This window comes from Pararge aegeria, chromosome Z (genome assembly GCF_905163445.1).
Source record: "Pararge aegeria chromosome Z, ilParAegt1.1, whole genome shotgun sequence".
NCBI classification, from domain to species: domain Eukaryota; kingdom Metazoa; phylum Arthropoda; class Insecta; order Lepidoptera; family Nymphalidae; genus Pararge; species Pararge aegeria.
Genome location: NC_053208.1, coordinates 9,908,398 through 9,927,247, shown reverse-complemented (window position 1 = coordinate 9,927,247; position 18,850 = coordinate 9,908,398). Strand labels below are relative to the sequence as shown.

General features: G+C 33.1%; 1 protein-coding gene across 12 annotated transcripts in view; it reads left to right on the top strand.

Moving 5' to 3' along the window:
• Positions 1-16,884, top strand: part of LOC120636263 (eukaryotic translation initiation factor 4 gamma 3-like) — a 71,517-nt gene extending 54,633 nt beyond the window's left edge. For all 12 annotated transcript variants that reach the window (XM_039907663.1, XM_039907662.1, XM_039907668.1 and 9 more), the window contains 6 exons: positions 851-1,037; positions 1,188-1,364; positions 1,550-1,708; positions 10,797-11,028; positions 11,699-11,800; positions 13,670-16,884. In XM_039907663.1, coding sequence (XP_039763597.1) covers positions 851-1,037; positions 1,188-1,364; positions 1,550-1,708; positions 10,797-11,028; positions 11,699-11,800; positions 13,670-13,749 — 937 coding nt within the window. In that variant the 3' untranslated portion in view covers positions 13,750-16,884. The remainder of the gene's footprint in view (positions 1-850; positions 1,038-1,187; positions 1,365-1,549; positions 1,709-10,796; positions 11,029-11,698; positions 11,801-13,669) is intronic.
• Positions 16,885-18,850: the final 1,966 nt, after the last annotated feature.

Genomic DNA, 18,850 nt, shown 5'->3' with positions numbered 1-18,850 from the left:
GATTCGGCAGACTACATACTGCCGTTTTCTGCTTAATAATACAAGATCAATTATTATGTAATAGTTTTAGGGCAAAGTACAGTATTTATATAACCTTTTAAAATACTAAATGGTAGAAAAAAACTTATTGTTATTAAAAATGTATTGCATATAAATGATTAGCCTGTCAGTCTCACAGCAGCTTGTCGCGAATTTTTTTATTTTACGGTTCTACAATATATTCTACAATATATTGTGTCTATAGTATATTGATCTATATATACTATCAAGTGTTGTTACTTTTAAAGTTTGGAGTCATACAAACAACATCCAAAAGTGCTGTCAGTTTATAATTTATTCCAATATTTTTTTGTATAAAAACTAACTCTATCCTCATTTCCCGATATGGATTATTAGTGACTCGTTTTTACTTCATGTCATAGTATCCCCCTCCCAAATGACCTTGAATAAAACGTAATTTAGTAAATTTGGTAATTTTTTATTCATTTTAATGTCTTATAGTTTTTTTTATTTAAATTTGCATCCAAGAATAATTTTCAAATAGTTTGATAAGTCCAATGTTGGAGTAAATTCATAAGAACAAAAAGATTTAAAAAGATAAATTATAATTAAATTAATATAGGTTTTCCACCGTAAGCCTTTTCACAAGTATAACAATTTATATCAACATCTTTTGAATATATAGATTCCTTAAGAATATACAGTGATACAATAGCCAAAAGTAATCAACTTTTAGGTTAATGATAGCTGTGTGATGAAAGAAGGATTTGTAGTTTTTTTACATTCTTTATTATGTCTTTACTGATATTGTTGTAACAGTAACTTTGTATTAATATGATTTTTTTTGCAGGTCAGCAAAAGATATTAATGTAATAGCGAAAGCTATGCATCATCTCGTTTCAAGTGGTGCCATTTCTGGTAAAAATATCTTGACTGGTATGTCTGATATTTTGGAGTGTGCACCCGATTTGTACATAGACATCCCAATGTTGTATGAATATTTAGGCAAATTTATTGCACCACAAATAGAAAAGAAGGTACAATTGTTATATATTTCTTTACTATGATAGTGACACAAATAAAAAAATATTTCACTTGTCACTTTGTTGTGCCACTATTATACTGTGCATTTAAAAAAGTGTCTTATTTTGAAGAATACTGTTTAATGAGTTATTTTTTTCTTTTAGCATATCACATTTGTACAGACATTTAGTTTATGTGAAAATATTATAACATCTAATCATGGCCACATGTTCTTAAAACCTGTAATTAGAGACTTAAAAGAAAGTATGGGACCTTTCTTTGTAAAAACAAAGTGGCAAGAATCTGGGCTAGAACTGAAGCAATGGATGAGTGAAGAACAGGTATATATTAAAATTATTATAATTGACGACGAGACTTAAGTGTATTTAAGTCAGAATCAAGTGGCTATTTTAAAATAACAAGCATTATATACAGTGGATGTCACTTAAAAGTCCTTATTTATTCGTTTTTTCTTTGTTCGTAAAATGTAAATAAATGCTACAATAATCTATTTATGAAAATTTAGGTCCCCAAATGGCTAGAAGATAATAAATTTGAATTCCTGGAGGGCGACACCGCTGTCGAAGAAACGAAGAAAATCATAACGCCAAACGAGACGCAGAGTAAACTCTTGCAGCTTATGAATGCCGATGAGAACTGTGATTGCATACGAGGATGGGTTCAGGTATTACAACATTTGTTTCCTGCAGAATATTATTTTTTTGGTACTATACGGTCAACTACATCTATCGCTTCCACACTGAAGTTGTAAATTCGGATGATGTTTGCGAGGAAGTTCCGTCCAACAAAAAAAATACCTGTCGCATAAATAATATTATTTTATTTAGCCGTACAAAATGTATATATGTATTTAGCTTGGTGTGGCAACACTATGTTCAGTGGCGTGCACAGGGTTTTCGGTGAGGGTATGCATTAAAAAAAATAGGAACTGAACATGGTATTTTGATGTTACTGTATAATTTTATTTGTGAGTAAGTACCTAACCTAACATTTTTTGTGTAGTTATTATGTAGATCGCATCTTCTATGTCCAGTATAGTAAGCTAAAAAAGCTATAATTGTCTGCCAATGCGGCAATTACTTTAAATAATGTTTTTTTAGTGTAAACAATAAACTAACATAGGCATTATTATAAATAAATAATGAAAAAAAAACTGATCACTGTTATTCGCCTGTTTATGTGAGTCAGTATCTTTTTACGTGCCGCTCGTTGTAGGTGCATTCCTTTCTTTACGAATAATCGCAATAAAACGTTAGTGTAGAATTTTCTCTAAACTTACCTACATTTTCCAAGCACACTGAACCATCGGATCACACGCCGAATATAAGAACTTTCTTACATTACGAATATTCCTCACAATCATTTACAAACAGTAAGCTGTCACAAAGGTTAATGTTAACAATAATAATTTTAACTATTTACAAACAAACGTACAGCAAACGAAAAAACCAGTAGTTAATTCTAATTCAGTGAATATAAGTTGTTATGACAGAAGGTAAAAGGTAAACAATAATGGCGCTTGGCGATCGCCAGCGATAATGAAAATATCATAGTCAAAATATATCCGTAATATTTTCTTAGTACACATATGCTATTAATATTAAACGTTGTTATTTGAAAAATAAATAAAAAGAATATTACTTCATCAGTTGCCAACGGCACCTGGTAAACGTTAATTATTTATTTTAGAGCACAGATCCTGGAGGGTCGAAGTGCATCCGCTGAAGCGGGCCTCTTTACAAGATAGATTTATTTAACATAATTCAGCAATTCCTAATTTGGTTATTTTAATATACTTTTTGAGCAAATTAGCTACTTATAAATTTCTAAAGACCTTGAATGTATGGAAATTCATTGATATTTTTTTTAATTACAAAAAAGAATTATTGCCGTTGAAAACAATAACAAACAAAGCAAATTAAATCTGCTTATAAAAAAAAACAAAACATACATTTGGATTTCTAATTTCCGCAAGCAGTGCTTTTAAGATTTGCACACAAGCGAAGTTCCTTTACTAGAAACCTGGAAAACTGGCACACATAGAAAGAGCCAAATATTGTGTAAGCACACACACGATTATATCATTACACACCAGAACTTCCTAGTGTGCTCGCACACACTAGTACCGATAGATGCATTCAATCGCCGTGCTTCTATGCAGACCGCGGCGGCGCGGCGCATTAATTCGAGCAACGAATAAACGATTTAACCGGCAATGGATAATCGTGAAAACCCCAGCTAATATTATGAGATTTAAATTATATTTCAAGTGTTACTTTTTATGTAGGGATACTGTTTACAATCAAACTTAAAATATAATCGAAATATTAAGCAGTTTGTCTATTTTAGTTCTAAACCATGTCACATGTCAAATGTAATCATTCAATGGACAAACATTGAATTAACATAGAAGTGCGGCCGGTTTAAACTAGATGGCGCTTTCATAGTTTTAGCTTTTCTATTAATTGTTTAATTTTTTATCTTTAAATTTTAGGTCGTCCTTATGGTCTGATAGGCCTTGAGGTCAGGGTATACACTGCTTATTTGCATCTATGAGATGCACGCCACTGACTACGTTTAACAGCTGTTCAAACGATCTCTTCAATTTTTTTTCTATTTTTAATTTATTTTGTGTGTATTTATTGCCCAAATCCAATTTAATCGCCTAATTTAAACAATCAAAGTAAATTATATTTATAGTTAAGTGTTTAAAGTGGCTAAATTAAGTTTTCATCTATGTAAACAAAGTGACAGTTACGTTAGTAAAATTCAAATTTTAAACTTTAGTTTTGGTATTTTATTGGATGCAAATAGTTTTTGTTTTGGCTTTAAGACAATTATTTAGCGTTCGAGACATAAATACGTGCCTGTGCAATATCCCGTTATCCACAAATAACGCTGCAATTGTTAAAACACACCAATACTTACCTGTCATCTTGCATTCCTTGTGTCATTACTCCTTGTTATAAATATTTCAAGATCAAAATGATGTCCCGCAGAGCCTTAGCGCCCCAGGAGCAATCCAAATTACAGTTGGCTTTGAAAGAATTGAAGGCTAGCAAGGAGTTATGTACCCAATTGAATAGTGAAAGGGATGAAAACGAGAGGGAATTATTAGAAGTCATTAGAAATAATAATAGTTTAAAATCGGAATTATCGGCTTTGCACCTAAACTATGTAGACATGGTAGAAGAGCGAGATAAACTTCAGTTGTTGGTAGATAGGTTTGATGAGTGCCGTGCTGAGTACGAGGAGGCCCTGAGCCAGATCACAAATCTGCGGCAGGGCCCACAACAATATAACTGAACTGGAAGAAGCTGCTCATAACACAACAGCACTACACACTCAAAGCCTATACAAAGCACTAGTTGATAGGGCCCCACAGTTGGTTCCTGCTGCTACGGACATGCCTCCTGTCAATACTGGTTTATCTAAATTATTGAAATTTAACTCGGATACAAATGTGGTACCCTGCAGCACTAATAAACTTAAAAAGTATATTTAACACGTTGACTGCTGCCTAACATTAACAAATACTGTACACGAGTGCGGCAGGATTAAGCGTATTCGAAACATGCGCTACGAGCATGCGGCATGCTAACCCAACATTTGTCGCATTTGAATAGCAATTTGTATTTTTTTTGTTGGATAAAATAGAATAAAACTTTAATATAGTGAACACAGATTTTATTTTTTTCATAAATAATTATTTTCTAAAGAGCTTTAAATATAGTGGCTTTACATCTGGTAGGTACACTATTTTACTATATTCAAAATCGCGGCAACGTTAACCTGTGTAACTTGTGAATGTCATTTACGAATCATGAAATTATTTAAATATACATTAAATAAATAAGTAAAAAAACAGTATTAAATACCTACTTACATACGAATGCGGATTGCCGACAAAGAAGCAAATTTTAAAATAATATGCATTTTAAATATAATAATCCTTCCAATAAATATACAGAAACATTGTTAAATTTACTTTTAAATTCGAAACAATAGTAACTCATTACTGAGTAGTTTATTGGTACCGCTGGCCGCACCGATAAGGTTTATTCAAGACGATAAGAAAAACTAAGGATGCGGATGCATCGTTTTGTAATTCTGTCGGTATAATGGAATGCAAACCGATATTTATAAAATAAATTATCGACGATACCGATACCAGTGAAAATAGTGCAGGCGAACTCAGGCGTACAAATATTAAAAAATATACAAATAGACGTCAAACTTATGTTGCGGATACCTTTATTGCAGAAAAACATTTTAGAGTATGCTAAAATATACGACGACAATCCTATATCAAGTTAAAAATCAGTTTTAAACTAAAATTATAAAATAATATAAAATAATAAAAATGTATAGTTCACAGCTAGATAGTATTAGATTGAGATATGAATCTGACACACAGATCTTAGAAGCACAAATAGCCAGACTACAGACCTCTTTATGTGCACTGGCAGCTTAATATGAAATATATCAAAACGAAATGATTTCTGAGTACACGCAGACTACAGATGTACATCAGACAGAACCTTACAGTGGTACAATCACCTCAATACTTCTGCCTCAACTTCCACCTGTAATTTTGCTAGTACAGGCAGTCATCCACAGTCTGCCATCACCCTCTAATGTAAGGAAGATGTGTTTGGCAGGTTTAATAACTCAAAACAAAATATCAATATTTCTAATAATACCCTTAATGAAACAAATAGTTACAGTACAAACTCAATGAAAACAATTATGTACAGCGATGAAATTGGATGTAATATGGGCTCATATCTTAACTCACAGTTAAACGGACACACAGTTTTGAACTTCTGTTTACCCAACTCTGACTTAAAAGCTATTGTAGCAGCCATTTGTAAAAATAGGAAAATGTATGACCTTAAAACGAATTTAATTATATTAATGGGTAATAGAGGGAATGTTAACCAACCCTACCTGATAAAACTTTATGAAACATTAAATTCATTAAAAGTGAATAGTATTGTATTATACACATTTCCTTATTTAGATAAATTGCCACATCAAGAAAATACTATTAGGTATAATTTAAATATGACTTTCTACAATTTATGTACATATAACAAAAAAAAAATATTTAATCACTTTAGCAAGTGTGTGAATCCTTATTATAATTTGTACCAAGAAAGGTATTGTCTATCAAACTATTTTAAAAGACAGATAGCTGCTTCGCTATCATATTATTATACCATATCAGCCAAGAACTTGGCTAAACCAGCTGCTTTTATTGAGCAGTGTAGTAATTTTGAATGAAATTGAATGAAAACCTTGGAAATTATTCAGTCATTTTAGTTTAAACAAGTTAAGGAGACAACAGAGGTTTTCTTTTACTTAGAAAAGCAGACAACTGAGACTCCCTCAGGCATATATGAAAAAAATTATAGTAAGGGGTTGCACAATTTACTATTAAACCAAGAATATAATAAAAAATCAAATTCTAATTATATCAACTGGGTTCACCAAAATATTCAATGTATTAGAGGAAAAGACTTAAGAGATTGAATTATTTTTAAATGATTTTAACATTAGCATTTTATGTATAACTGAGCACCGGTTGAAAACCCATGAATATTTGTTTAATTTTTGTAACCACCAGGTTGGTAGTTCGTTCACCAGGGTAACGGCGATTCATGGAGGCTCTTTAATGTTATTAAATAAAAATTTAAAAACAGAAACGATATTGTGAGCCTCTCTGTTGAACGGACAATAGAGCTAGCCTCGGTTGAACTAGAGCAATTTATGAACTGTTTATAGGCTACCCTTGTCAAACTTTGAACTTTTTGAAAACGTAATGGATGAAGTGTTATTTAAAATATCAAAGTGTAATAAAAAGTTAATAATATGCAGAGATTTTAATGTAAACATTTTAGAAAAGTTATTGAATTTATTTAAAACTTACAATCTATCAAAAATGTTCATGGAGCCTACAAGAATAACTCCTACTAGCGCCACCTGTTTGGACAACATCTTTACAAATATAATTCCTATAAGCAAAAATATTATTAGTAAATTAGACTCTGTGGTCAAATTATTCAATTTGATAATGTGAAGAAAAATGTTTCTAAACGTAAAATAACATTTGTTCCTGTAACATCCAACGGCATAGAGAAAATGAGAATTAGCCTAGTAAATGACCTCCCATTCCTACCCTCAGGGGCGACTCCAAATGCAATGTACAGCTGCTTTTTCAATACTTTTAATAGACTATTCCATTCTATATTTACTAGTAAGTCGGTTGTGATTACTGATTTAGTGAGTGGGCGACAGTTGAACTTAAAAATAGGCAAAAGCTGTACGAATTGTATGCTGTATGCAATATAACACTAATGATGAGTTTAGGGATTATGTTAAATTGTTTTCCAAGAATTTTAAACGCGCTTGACACTTGGAAAAAATTCTAAAAAATTCTAAATTCAACATTCATTTATTTCAAGTAGGCCTAATACAAGCACTTTTGAAACGTCAAGTCTGTCCGTGTGTAGTGACTCTACCACCGGTTCGGAAGGCAGATTCTACCGAGAAGAAGCCGGCTAGAAACTCAGCAGTTGCTCTTTTCCAACATCAAAAATTTACGAAACATGAATGTTAAAATGTATAGTACATTTTAACATTCATTTTTCTATCTTGTGAGAGATGAAAGCGGAGCCGGATGCTTCCAAGCAACCTTGGCATTAAGAAACTCATCAAATGTATGTGTAATAAATGTGTTTTAACACATTCTTTAAACTTATGCATTGGTAGGTCCAAAATTACCTTAGGAATCATATTATAAAAGCGTATACTCAATCCCACAAATGACTTCTGCACCTTTCGCAGACGATATGAAGATGTCACTAATTTATGACTATTTCTTTTAAGTCGACTGTTTATATGCACTTTTTGTTTATAAAGACTAATATGTTGTCTTACAAATACTATATTGTTATAAATATATTGTGAGGCTACCGTAAGTATGCCTATTTCTTTAAATTTTTCACGGAGGGATTCACGTGATTTAAGTTTATATATTGACCGTACAGCTCTTTTCTGCAATATGAATATAGTTTCAATATCAGCAGCTTTGCTCCATAATAAGATCCCGTAAGACTCACAGATCACACTATGAAAGTACGCGAAGTAAACAAGTCTTGCTGTTTCTACGTCAGTAATCTTACTAATTTTCCTGACTGCGTAGGCAGCCGAGCTTAGTTTACCTGCTAGTGTATCTATATGGGTACCCCACTGAAGCTTACAATCCAAGGTCATGCCCAGAAAAACTGTGGAATCTTCCATTATTAGTGATTCTTCAAGGACAAACACGGGATAGTTATGTTTGCCGATGATACATAACTGACTTTTAAAATAAATCGACGTGAACTAGCTTTTGATGACGTAAATACCGCTCTCGCTAAAGTGCAGTGGTTTGAAGCTAATAATTTGGTTCTTAACGGAAAAAATACCAAGTTTATAAAATTCACTTTACCTAATGTTAAACACGTGAAAACCACTGTACTACTTAATAATTAGGAACTGAAACTGGAGGATACGACAGTTTTTCTAGGAATTACGTTAGATTCTAAACTTCAATGGGGCCCTTATATAAATAATTTATCGAATAGGCTTAGTTCTGCTGCCTATGCGGTAAAGAAGATACATCATATGACCGACGTAGAAACTGCTAGACTGGTATCTTTTAGTTACTTTCACAGCATTATGTCATATGGAATTTTACTTTGGGGTAATGCTGCTGATATTAGCACTATTTTCGTGCTGCAGGAGACGGCTGTTCGTTCGATCTACAAAATGGGTCCGAGAGAGTCATTGAGAGATAAATTTAAAGATTTTAAAATAATGACAGGGTATTGTAAGTACATATTTGAAAATTTAATGTACGTTAATAAAAACATTTCTAAATTTAAGAAAAATGTGACTGCAATAATTTAAACATTAGAAGTAAGAATAAACTTACAGTGCAAATATACTAGGTTACATAAAATTCATAATTCGTTTAAAGGAAATTGCATACAATTCTACAATAAACTACCAATTGACATCTTGGAAATGTCTCTTAACACGTTGGCTGCTGAAAACACAACGTTTGTGTTTGAAAACTACGTAACGCGTGTGCGGCTCGAACACGCTAGGCGTGTTAAAATAAATGTACCTACAAGGATGCGGCCGAACACGCTGGGCGTGTTTTTCCGGCGTTCTGCGAGTGCGGCAAACACAAACGCTGTGTTGTTTAAATATACTGTTAGAGCGGCCTTTACGCAACAAGTGTGTTATACGTTACCGCAAGTACGTTTTATTAAATATTAGTTAAACGTTAACGCAATTACGTTTTATTATATATTAGACAGTATACCTACTTAAAATTCGTTGTTTTGTGAGTTATCTAATCATTATACATGAGTGTTTTTCTTAATAATTCCCATGCCATCGAGAGAATCGACCATCACACGTATAACTAACAAGTTCATATAAAAAACATGTTTTCGACCAAATATTTGCAACAATAGTATAATACCATCGATCACTAAATAATACCCACCTAGATAATAGCATTGTTTTAAAATATTTTATAGGGACGCGAAGTAGATATTGATATCGATATAGGATCGTCGTCCTATATTTTAGCATACTCTACAATGTTTTTCTGCAATAAAGGTATCCGCAACATAAGTTTGACGTCTATTTGTATATTTTTTAATATTTGTACGCCTGAGTTCGCCTGCACTATTTTCATTGGTATCGGTATCGTCAATAATTTATTTTATAAATATCGGTTTGCATTCCATTATACCGACAGAATTACAAAACGATGCATCCGCATCCTTATTTTTTCTTATCGTCTTAAATAAACGTTATCGGTGCGGCCAGCGGTACCAATAAACTACTCAGGAATGAGTTACTATTGTTTCGAATTTAAAAGTAAATTTAACAATGGTTCTGTATATTTACTGGAAGGATTATTATATTTAAAATGCATATTATTTTAAAATTTGGTTCTTTGTCGGCAATCCGCATTCGTATGTAAGTAGGTATTTAATACTGTTTTTTTACTTATTTATTTATCATGATTCGTAAATGACATTCACAAGTTACGCATGTTCGTACCGCCTGTTTCGAATACGCTTCACCAGTGCTGAAAACACGCCTAGCGTGTAATCCTGCCGCACTCGTGTACCGTATTTGTTAATGTTAGGCAGCAGTCAACGTGTTAAAAAGTTCAAAGTTTGTATTAAACGTAAGCTTATAGAAAAGTCCTATTATAGTATAAAGGATTACGTAATCGATAAAAAAGCTTGGGTGTAAATTATTGCTCTAACCAGGTTGCTCTTCTTATAATTTAAAATGACAATGTGAGATGGTGATAACAAAAAAAAACACCCGGCTAAGTTTGCTGTGGGCTTCTTCTTAGACCAGGACGCGTTTGGAACCCTCGTAGCTTTAGTTTTAAGTTTACGAATGTGGTTATCGCCATCATCTCACTACCGTGTAATTCTTATGTACGCATCAAAAGTGCCACCTATGGGTATACTTGAATAAAGATATTTTTGACTTTGACTTTGTATTATTATAAGACATAAAATGCCAAATTCCATCAAAACTTGGTCAGCAAATTTAGTATGATGAGGCTATAACCAAAATTGCGTTACTCGATAACACAGAAAAAAAGGATGACTATTTTTGAAGTGTTTGTGGGCATAATAACTTAGATTTTGTAACTTGTTACACAGGATAATTTAGGCGTGTCATCTAGAGAGAGCTGGTTCATTCGCGCACTGATCCAGGCGATATGCGAGCATGCGCTATTCGGTTCCGAAGGCCGCGACGTGCCACACTTCAGTCAGGAGCGCATGAACAAATTCGCGCCGCTCATCAGCGAGTTCGGTGAATCCCGTGAACAAAGGGAGGAGAGCTGTCTCTTCGGAATTCAGCAGCTAATATACAGACTTCAACATCCTCCAGGTAGTGTAACTTTTCAAGTTAACAACTTTGGGGTGCCGTAAATCTGCCAAATTTGTATTGAGTTGGTGAACCTTTGAGACGTTTAGTCACCCATAAAATTACAGATTTACGGTAATGGTGACGATAGTTTATATGCAAAATTCAGTTTCAATGCTACAGTAGTCTAGCCACAGCATGCGTCTTTGAGTCAAATATAAATAATTGCTCTGCACGGCTAGCATGGGCAGGGGACATTTTTCCTCCCTGGGGAAAGGAGAACATTTTATATTTTCTCACAGCTTCATTAACTCTCCAAGCATTGGCGCACGTGTGGATATAATATCCAACTAATACAAGTGTAATAAGAGATGGGGGTAAACTTTAATATTATTTTTTAAAAATTGATGTAATGTCTGTAAATAAAGATTATTATTCTTAAACTTCTCACATTCCCTGTTGCCCTGCTATGGCAGGTGGACATGTAAATTTTATCCCATAGTCTCTTAGTAGCGCAGGATACTTAGCTCCCAATACGCATGTTACGCACTGACTGACAATTGAAAACCGGCGATGGTAGAGCCTTTACTGCATGCAAGTATTCTTATATTTGCACCAAAATTTTAAATAGTATAATACCTTCCAAAATTTAAGTATTTGGCCTATGTTAAACATAAAAAAATCTCTGTTTCAGGTTTAGCATTAGAAATATTCCAATTTTTACATGAACAATACATTATATCCGTTGAAGGATTCACTGCATGGGAGGTATCAGAAATGGAGCCAGAAGGCAAAGGTGTGTATTTATTTTAAGAATTGACATATTAACTAAAAAGTAATTTAGCATTTTGGTTTATATACTTTTACGGTATAAACACTTTATTTACGGTTATAAACGTTTGTATCATCACTGGTGCATTATTATGAAAAGGTAACACAGGAACAATATTGGTCCAATGTGATAACTGATAGTTTCAAGAAAGACTTGTTGCCCCTCGCGACTTCGATGGCGTATGAATCAATCTTAAAAGATACATACGGTGTTGTGGACTTTTATTTATATTTATTTTTAAAGTTATATACACCAGCGGCATTGATATAGGCTGTTTTAATAACTAATTGCATAGTTTGGTGGGATTCTGTGCGTACAGAGGACATGGCACTATTGGTGATGCCTTGTTAGTCTTGGTCAGGGATTTTATTAAAAAAAAAAAACAACATTTTGGTATTTGTTTTACTTGAGGATGTGGGTTAAATTGTTGGAATGTCATCGTGTCGTTCAATCGATTGCGACTTCTTCTTTTGTTCACACCAGAATCGAGAATCCTGTTTTGCAAAGGTGCTTAGTAACAAATGGTATCAGCATGGACGTACCATGCTTGACAAGAAAGAACACCGAAACTCACCAAGATCTTTTTTCTGAAATTCATCTTTCCACTATTGGTGATGCCTTGTTAGTCTTGGTCAGGGATTTTATTAAAAAAAAAAAACAACATTTTGGTATTTGTTTTACTTGAGGATGTGGGTTAAATTGTTGGAATGTCATCGTGTCGTTCAATCGATTGCGACTTCTTCTTTTGTTCACACCAGAATCGAGAATCCTGTTTTGCAAAGGTGCTTAGTAACAAATGGTATCAGCATGGACGTACCATGCTTGACAAGAAAGAACACCGAAACTCACCAAGATCTTTTTTCTGAAATTCATCTTTCCAAACATCTTTAGATCTCATGCCAACAATTAAGGCATCTTTAATAAGATGGACCCTACTTTAAGAACTGAAGAAGACTCCACCCATGCCTCGGTAATGGCCTTATAATCGTGTGTCCAAAATAAGAGCAGATAAGACCCAATGCTCTAAAACCCTATTTCCTATGAGACTGATAGATGAGGCCTGTGCCCAGCTGTGGGGCGTTAATAGGCTGATGGTGATGACCATCTAAAGCTGCTTGCTCTTCTTGACCAGGGCATGTTTGGAACCCTCCTAGTTTTAAGTATAAGTTAACGAATGTAGCTATCAACATCACCTAACAATATTGGAAACATATACGAACGCTTAAGTGCCTGTGATAGGCCTACATTAATAAAGATATTTAAGGTTGCGTACCTAAGGTGTAAGCTGGACGATATTACTGAGACTGTTTTTCGTTTGTCTGTCTGTCTTTATGATGTACCGTGATAGTTAGTTGAACTTTTACGTATTCCTATTGGCTCTATAGTTATGTGTCTATAACAACAACACTAAAAAATAAAATAATTATTTAATGGAGCTCCCATTAAAAGAACATGATTTTTTTCCCCATTTTGGCTCTGTATTGATAAACAGCATTAGGTAGATGCTTGATATATTTATTTTAATAATAAATAATTAAATAAAAATAAAACAAATATTTAAGGCAATCTCCTATGCAAAAGATAATTATAATTATTGTACGGAGCACTTCGTGCGCGAGCCTGACTCGCACTTGACGACCTCGGCGGGTCCCTGGTTCGATTCCTGGTGGGGGCAATTTCTTAATTTATAATTTCTGAATTTTTCATATAAGACTGCATCATCACTTAGCAGCAGGTAAGATTGCAGTCGAGGGCTGGCTTGTATTAAGATAAAAAAAAACTTGGCCGGTTTTTGAATTTGAATGATGAAACGTTGATAATGATTGATTGCAGGTGTGATGTTGAAGGCGCTCACGTCATTTTTCACGAACATTAAAGAAGCAGACAACGAAGAGTCTTGTAGCGAGGACTGACGCGCCGCCACGGCGGGAGCGCTGCTCTCCGCGATCATAGTCGCCGCCCCGCGTCGCAACACCTTCTACCTTCTCATTTACTAGCCCAGGCTTCCACTCGCGCACGCGAGTTGGCCCGCAGCACGCCCCGGCGTCCTGCTGACCGACTCGCGTGCGTGTAGTGTAATTAAGTGCGAGTGCTTATGATGATAGTGTCGTCCGTCGGTGGCGTACGAGACGTAACATTTTCTGACAGACGCTATTGCTGTTACTCATTCAGATGTCACACTAAAATGTCAAAATAGCAAGCATGACAGCCAGCAATCTATTTAAAACTGAAATACAAACTGTCACAAAATATTACGGCGCTCCTTCGGACAACAGACCCATAAGCCTCGTTAAGCCCATGCTCAGCCAGTACGGGATTGGACTTGCAAAAGTTGGAATTTTAATGCTAATGCTAGGGTACAACCCTTAGAAAAATAATCTACGAACCACTATATTGAATGAAATGTCTAAAAAACGATGTTTCTTACATTTAACTGACATTAGTCGTACAGCATAAATTACAAATCCACCTTTTGTTGAGCAATGATGTTTTTCAATCCACACTGGCGGCAAATATAAATAAATAAACCCTTGATATGCAATACAGTAAAGGCTAAACCAAGACGTCTGTGTTTGAGTGCGTATTGTTATTGTTTGCACGCCGTATGCAAATTTGCACACCACTGCCACAAGGCGTCTGATGTTTACTTCTAAGTACATGGCCTTTGCTTAAAAAGTAATATAAAGGGGTTATTTTGAAAACGGTCAGTGAGAAGATAAATAAGCAATAAAGAATTTTATAAAAGAACAACTATGAAAGTTAGGAACTTGATAGGGAAATCGTTAATGTTTGTATCTTTTTATTTTTGACTTGTTTCTTTTTGTAGAATACTACCTACAAGATGTGAACTCTCTTAATAATTCTCAAAATTCATAAGAAAAAGAGTATCAATTGGTAATCATAATGTTAACATTATTTGTTTGAAGGGCAACATGAGAAACCAACTAAATTTTTCGGATTATATTTATTTTAATACATTATTATTAGATGTCTTATAAATAAATAAATATATATATATATATATATATATATATATATATATATATATATATTGTATTTGTGTACATGTATATAAATTCATGTGTGATGTTAAAGCAGAATTCGCCGGTTACAAAATTGATATTCTGACAATAATTGGTTATAGATGGCAGAAACAAATATCCCAACTTACGGTTTACTGACTTTCACTGACGTTATCAAAATGACGCGCCTGTATAATATTGTTTTAAATTTTAATTAATGCTAAAATTTGCATGTTAGAAAAAGTTGTAAAATATTCGTTATGCTATTATTATTCTACTATCAAATCGAAACATTATAGGAACTCCATTTCGTTAGTATTTTAAAAATGAAAACTTTAACAATTACAATTTCTGGTTCACAAAATATGTATCGTACAAAAAATATATATCATTCTTATTGTACTGCGATTTCTGCGATATATTATTAGGATAATGCATCAAATTATTGTATTTACACGTCATTTTATAAAACTGTTGCTATTAATGCAAATTCCATATGCCTTAAAATATAAAATTAAATTAAAACTAAAAAAAACGCATGCTGCCAAATTTAAATAGAGTGTATATGACGACACGTTGGTACAGCGCGTGCGTATCCCTATTGCACTGGACTGGACACGGATCTGCGTGATTAACACGCCAAAACATGGCTAAGAAATGTACTTTTAAAAAAATTGGCACCATGTGCCTGTTCTCAGTAGGCTTTTTGGAGCGCATATATATTTAAATACGAAACCTGTACGTTGCGATTCGCCTCTGTGTCGATGGTCGTATTTTTGTGTTTGTCGTCTGCGTCAAATATTTTGCCGAATAATGAATTCTAATACGCAGATCTACCGTCTAGTGCAGTTCATCCTTGCGAAACGAGTGGTGAACCACGGTTGCGACCAGCGGACGTATTGCCAAACGTTAATGTACGTACGTTTAAATGTAAAACGTAGACGCCTCAATATGGCTTACTTCTGTTGGAAACACCAATCACCTATATCCACGCAAGGTATCTAAGCTCCCTGCGCGCTTGTACTAGCGTGGCTTGTGCCTTAGTTATATCATCTATGTATAAATATAGTAATACCGCTGATAAAATATGAACGAATCCGCTTTATATTATATAATAGAAATTATTGTATTCATAGAATTACCATAGAAGTTAATAGTTATAGAATTTTTAGAAACTCCAAATCAAATGTCTGATGCCATCCCAACCAACCCAATATTGCTCAGAATTATTTAAGATTATTAATTGGTAAAAACAATAAAACACACATGAAACAACAATTGCTGACAGCTGATGTTCATAATCCTTTAATATAATAAAAATATACAACTTAATAATAATTATAATAATAATCATTAGTTAATATTATTGAAAATGGCAAATTAGCTCTATAAAGTTCATGTTATTTTGTATAGAAATAGACAGCTATGCTAATTAAATATAAAAAAAAATACAAAAAAAGTTTTCCCAATACACGGGTTTAGTTTCTCGGCAGTGAAGTTTTAAAAGGAACACCTTTATTATTTGCTTGACTGATGTTGAATACAAATGCGCCGAGCATGAATTTTAAAAGTAATGAAATTGGTAGGTCCTTCGCAACGGGACATCCTTTAGTTTCGAAATTTGTGTATAACAGAATTGGTACCATTTTAAAATATATAATTACAAAAAAGTTTTAATAAATAGGGTAGTTAAATATAAATAGATGAAGAATATTTCCATCCATATGATTTCAGTTTCTATTTATTTAAGTATTTCTTAGTTGTCTTTTTTTCGCAATGGATTTAACTTGCATCATTTTAACGAATTTTAACAATTGATTATTAATTTTAACTCAATGGAAAATAATTAAAATTCATAATTTATAATTTTTTTTTTAATTTATACAATTTTAAACAGTTTTACAGATAATTTCTCATCGTTTTTTGTCTCAAATATGTGATGAGCTGCGCGACTCGCATTGCTCGCTCCGCTACTGAGTTTTATTTTATTTTATTTTAACTATCTGTTATTTGCATGTAAATAAACTTTATATGAAGAAATATAATCTTTATTTATTGTATACCCTTTTTATTTTTCGATCCTATTTTAGTCTTTTTTATTTCTTCGTACTATAGTACGTTATAGTTCAATATTTACTTCAGATCTTTTTGGCACTCCTTGTCATCTTTTTTTTTACTTCATCATAATCATATAATATTATGAACTAAAGGGTAATAATTGCTGCAATAATAGATTTATCAACAACATTTTTTATAGTTGTAGATTAAATTAAACGGGCCTTAAAATAAAATACCATTATATATTTACCTAGCCATCACGGCTTAAAAAGTCTTTAGATTTTTTTAGATGCCATCGCATTTTATGATATGGGGCATGTATAATTTGCTATGCAACCCCCATTGCGATACTTAACAAAAAAATTAAAAGACTATCAACTGAGTGCTTCCTATTCCAATGTATGTATAATCAATTGAAAATGTAACATGAAACCGTAGATAAATCGGCGCGCATTGTAGAGTTCCTTAGTTGCCCGTCATGGTGTGTTGACTTTGAAGGTAATATTATTGTTATGACACAATTGATAACTTGTAAGAAATACACGACTAAAAGTACTATATACACTACATTATAATACTCGTTAATTTGTTCTATGCTTATGCTTTATCTAAGTGCTTACTAAGATATAGCATTCCTGTTTTAATTTGGATATATAATGTAATAAATCCCAAACTAACCATTCAGCTGGGACATAACCACTTACAAAAATAAGAATATACCGCCGATACTATTAGGCGTAGAACTATCGTTAATCATAAACAATATTACTCTATAGAGGTGGGCGGAACTGTAATTTTATATAACATCTGTTGTAAATTTTTATGAAACTATATTCTATTGTTTTTGTGGTTTGCAGTTATTTCGTGGAAATATCAGCCAGAAACTCAAACTTACTTACCGGTATAATATATATTATAATCAAAACTCCTTATTTTTAAATGTACCATTTTATATATTATTAATATGTACTTGAATACAATCAATAAAACAAAACAATCAAAGTGGTAATAATTAGAAATATCCCAGTAAAATAATAATAGAACTTTCTCTAAACTTACAAATAATTGTTACATTGTAGATAATTTATCCCTAAAGTAATAATCTTTGCCACATACAGAAGTTCATTAAGTAAGAGATTAATCGATACCCTTACTAGGTATATATCGAAACTTTGTAGCGTCAAGAGTCAAAAGGAACTCGCATACTTTGTTTTTGTAAGGAAGAATTCGTCAACATTTTCTACAGCAAAACTAAAACTTTACCGTTTTTCAAAATAAAATAAAAACTAGATTACAGAATTTGCGACGCAACCACTTATTTAAAAACGATTTATTTAACGAACCAGAATGAGCAGGATTGTAGAACCACGTTGATCACTGAAGCGAATCGTCGCTAAAAATAATAAAGCTCTTTATAAAGACTGTAGTATGTTTATAATGGGTTGTATGTATAACGCCCACCTCTAATCGATACAATCGACACTGCAAATACTATTATCGTTAAAGAAAAAAAAATTGAGGTTAACTCGATATTTTTGAACTCCACCGCCTTATCAAAGTAAAGCTTTCGAACTCCGACTCTACTGCTACGGAACTTTAAAATTCCCTATGAAATTGGTCTCGGTAAGCTCCTTTTTCGAAGTCCTACCTACAGTTTATTAGATAATTTTATCGCGCGTTTGTTTTATTAAAAAATATATTTATTAAAGCAGGAACTTACAAGGGACGCATTACTTCATACGCATAGACCAGTAAACCGGGATTCTAAGTTTCATATTGAAGTTAGAACCCTAACGATTATCTAGACCTGTGACTTATCACGACATCTTATTTTATATGAGATACGGCTTACATAATTGCTGTGAGTGTAAGGATAGCTTAAGATTTTAACGGTGCCCTTATTCCTCGTTTACACCCTAAAGAGGATAGGTAA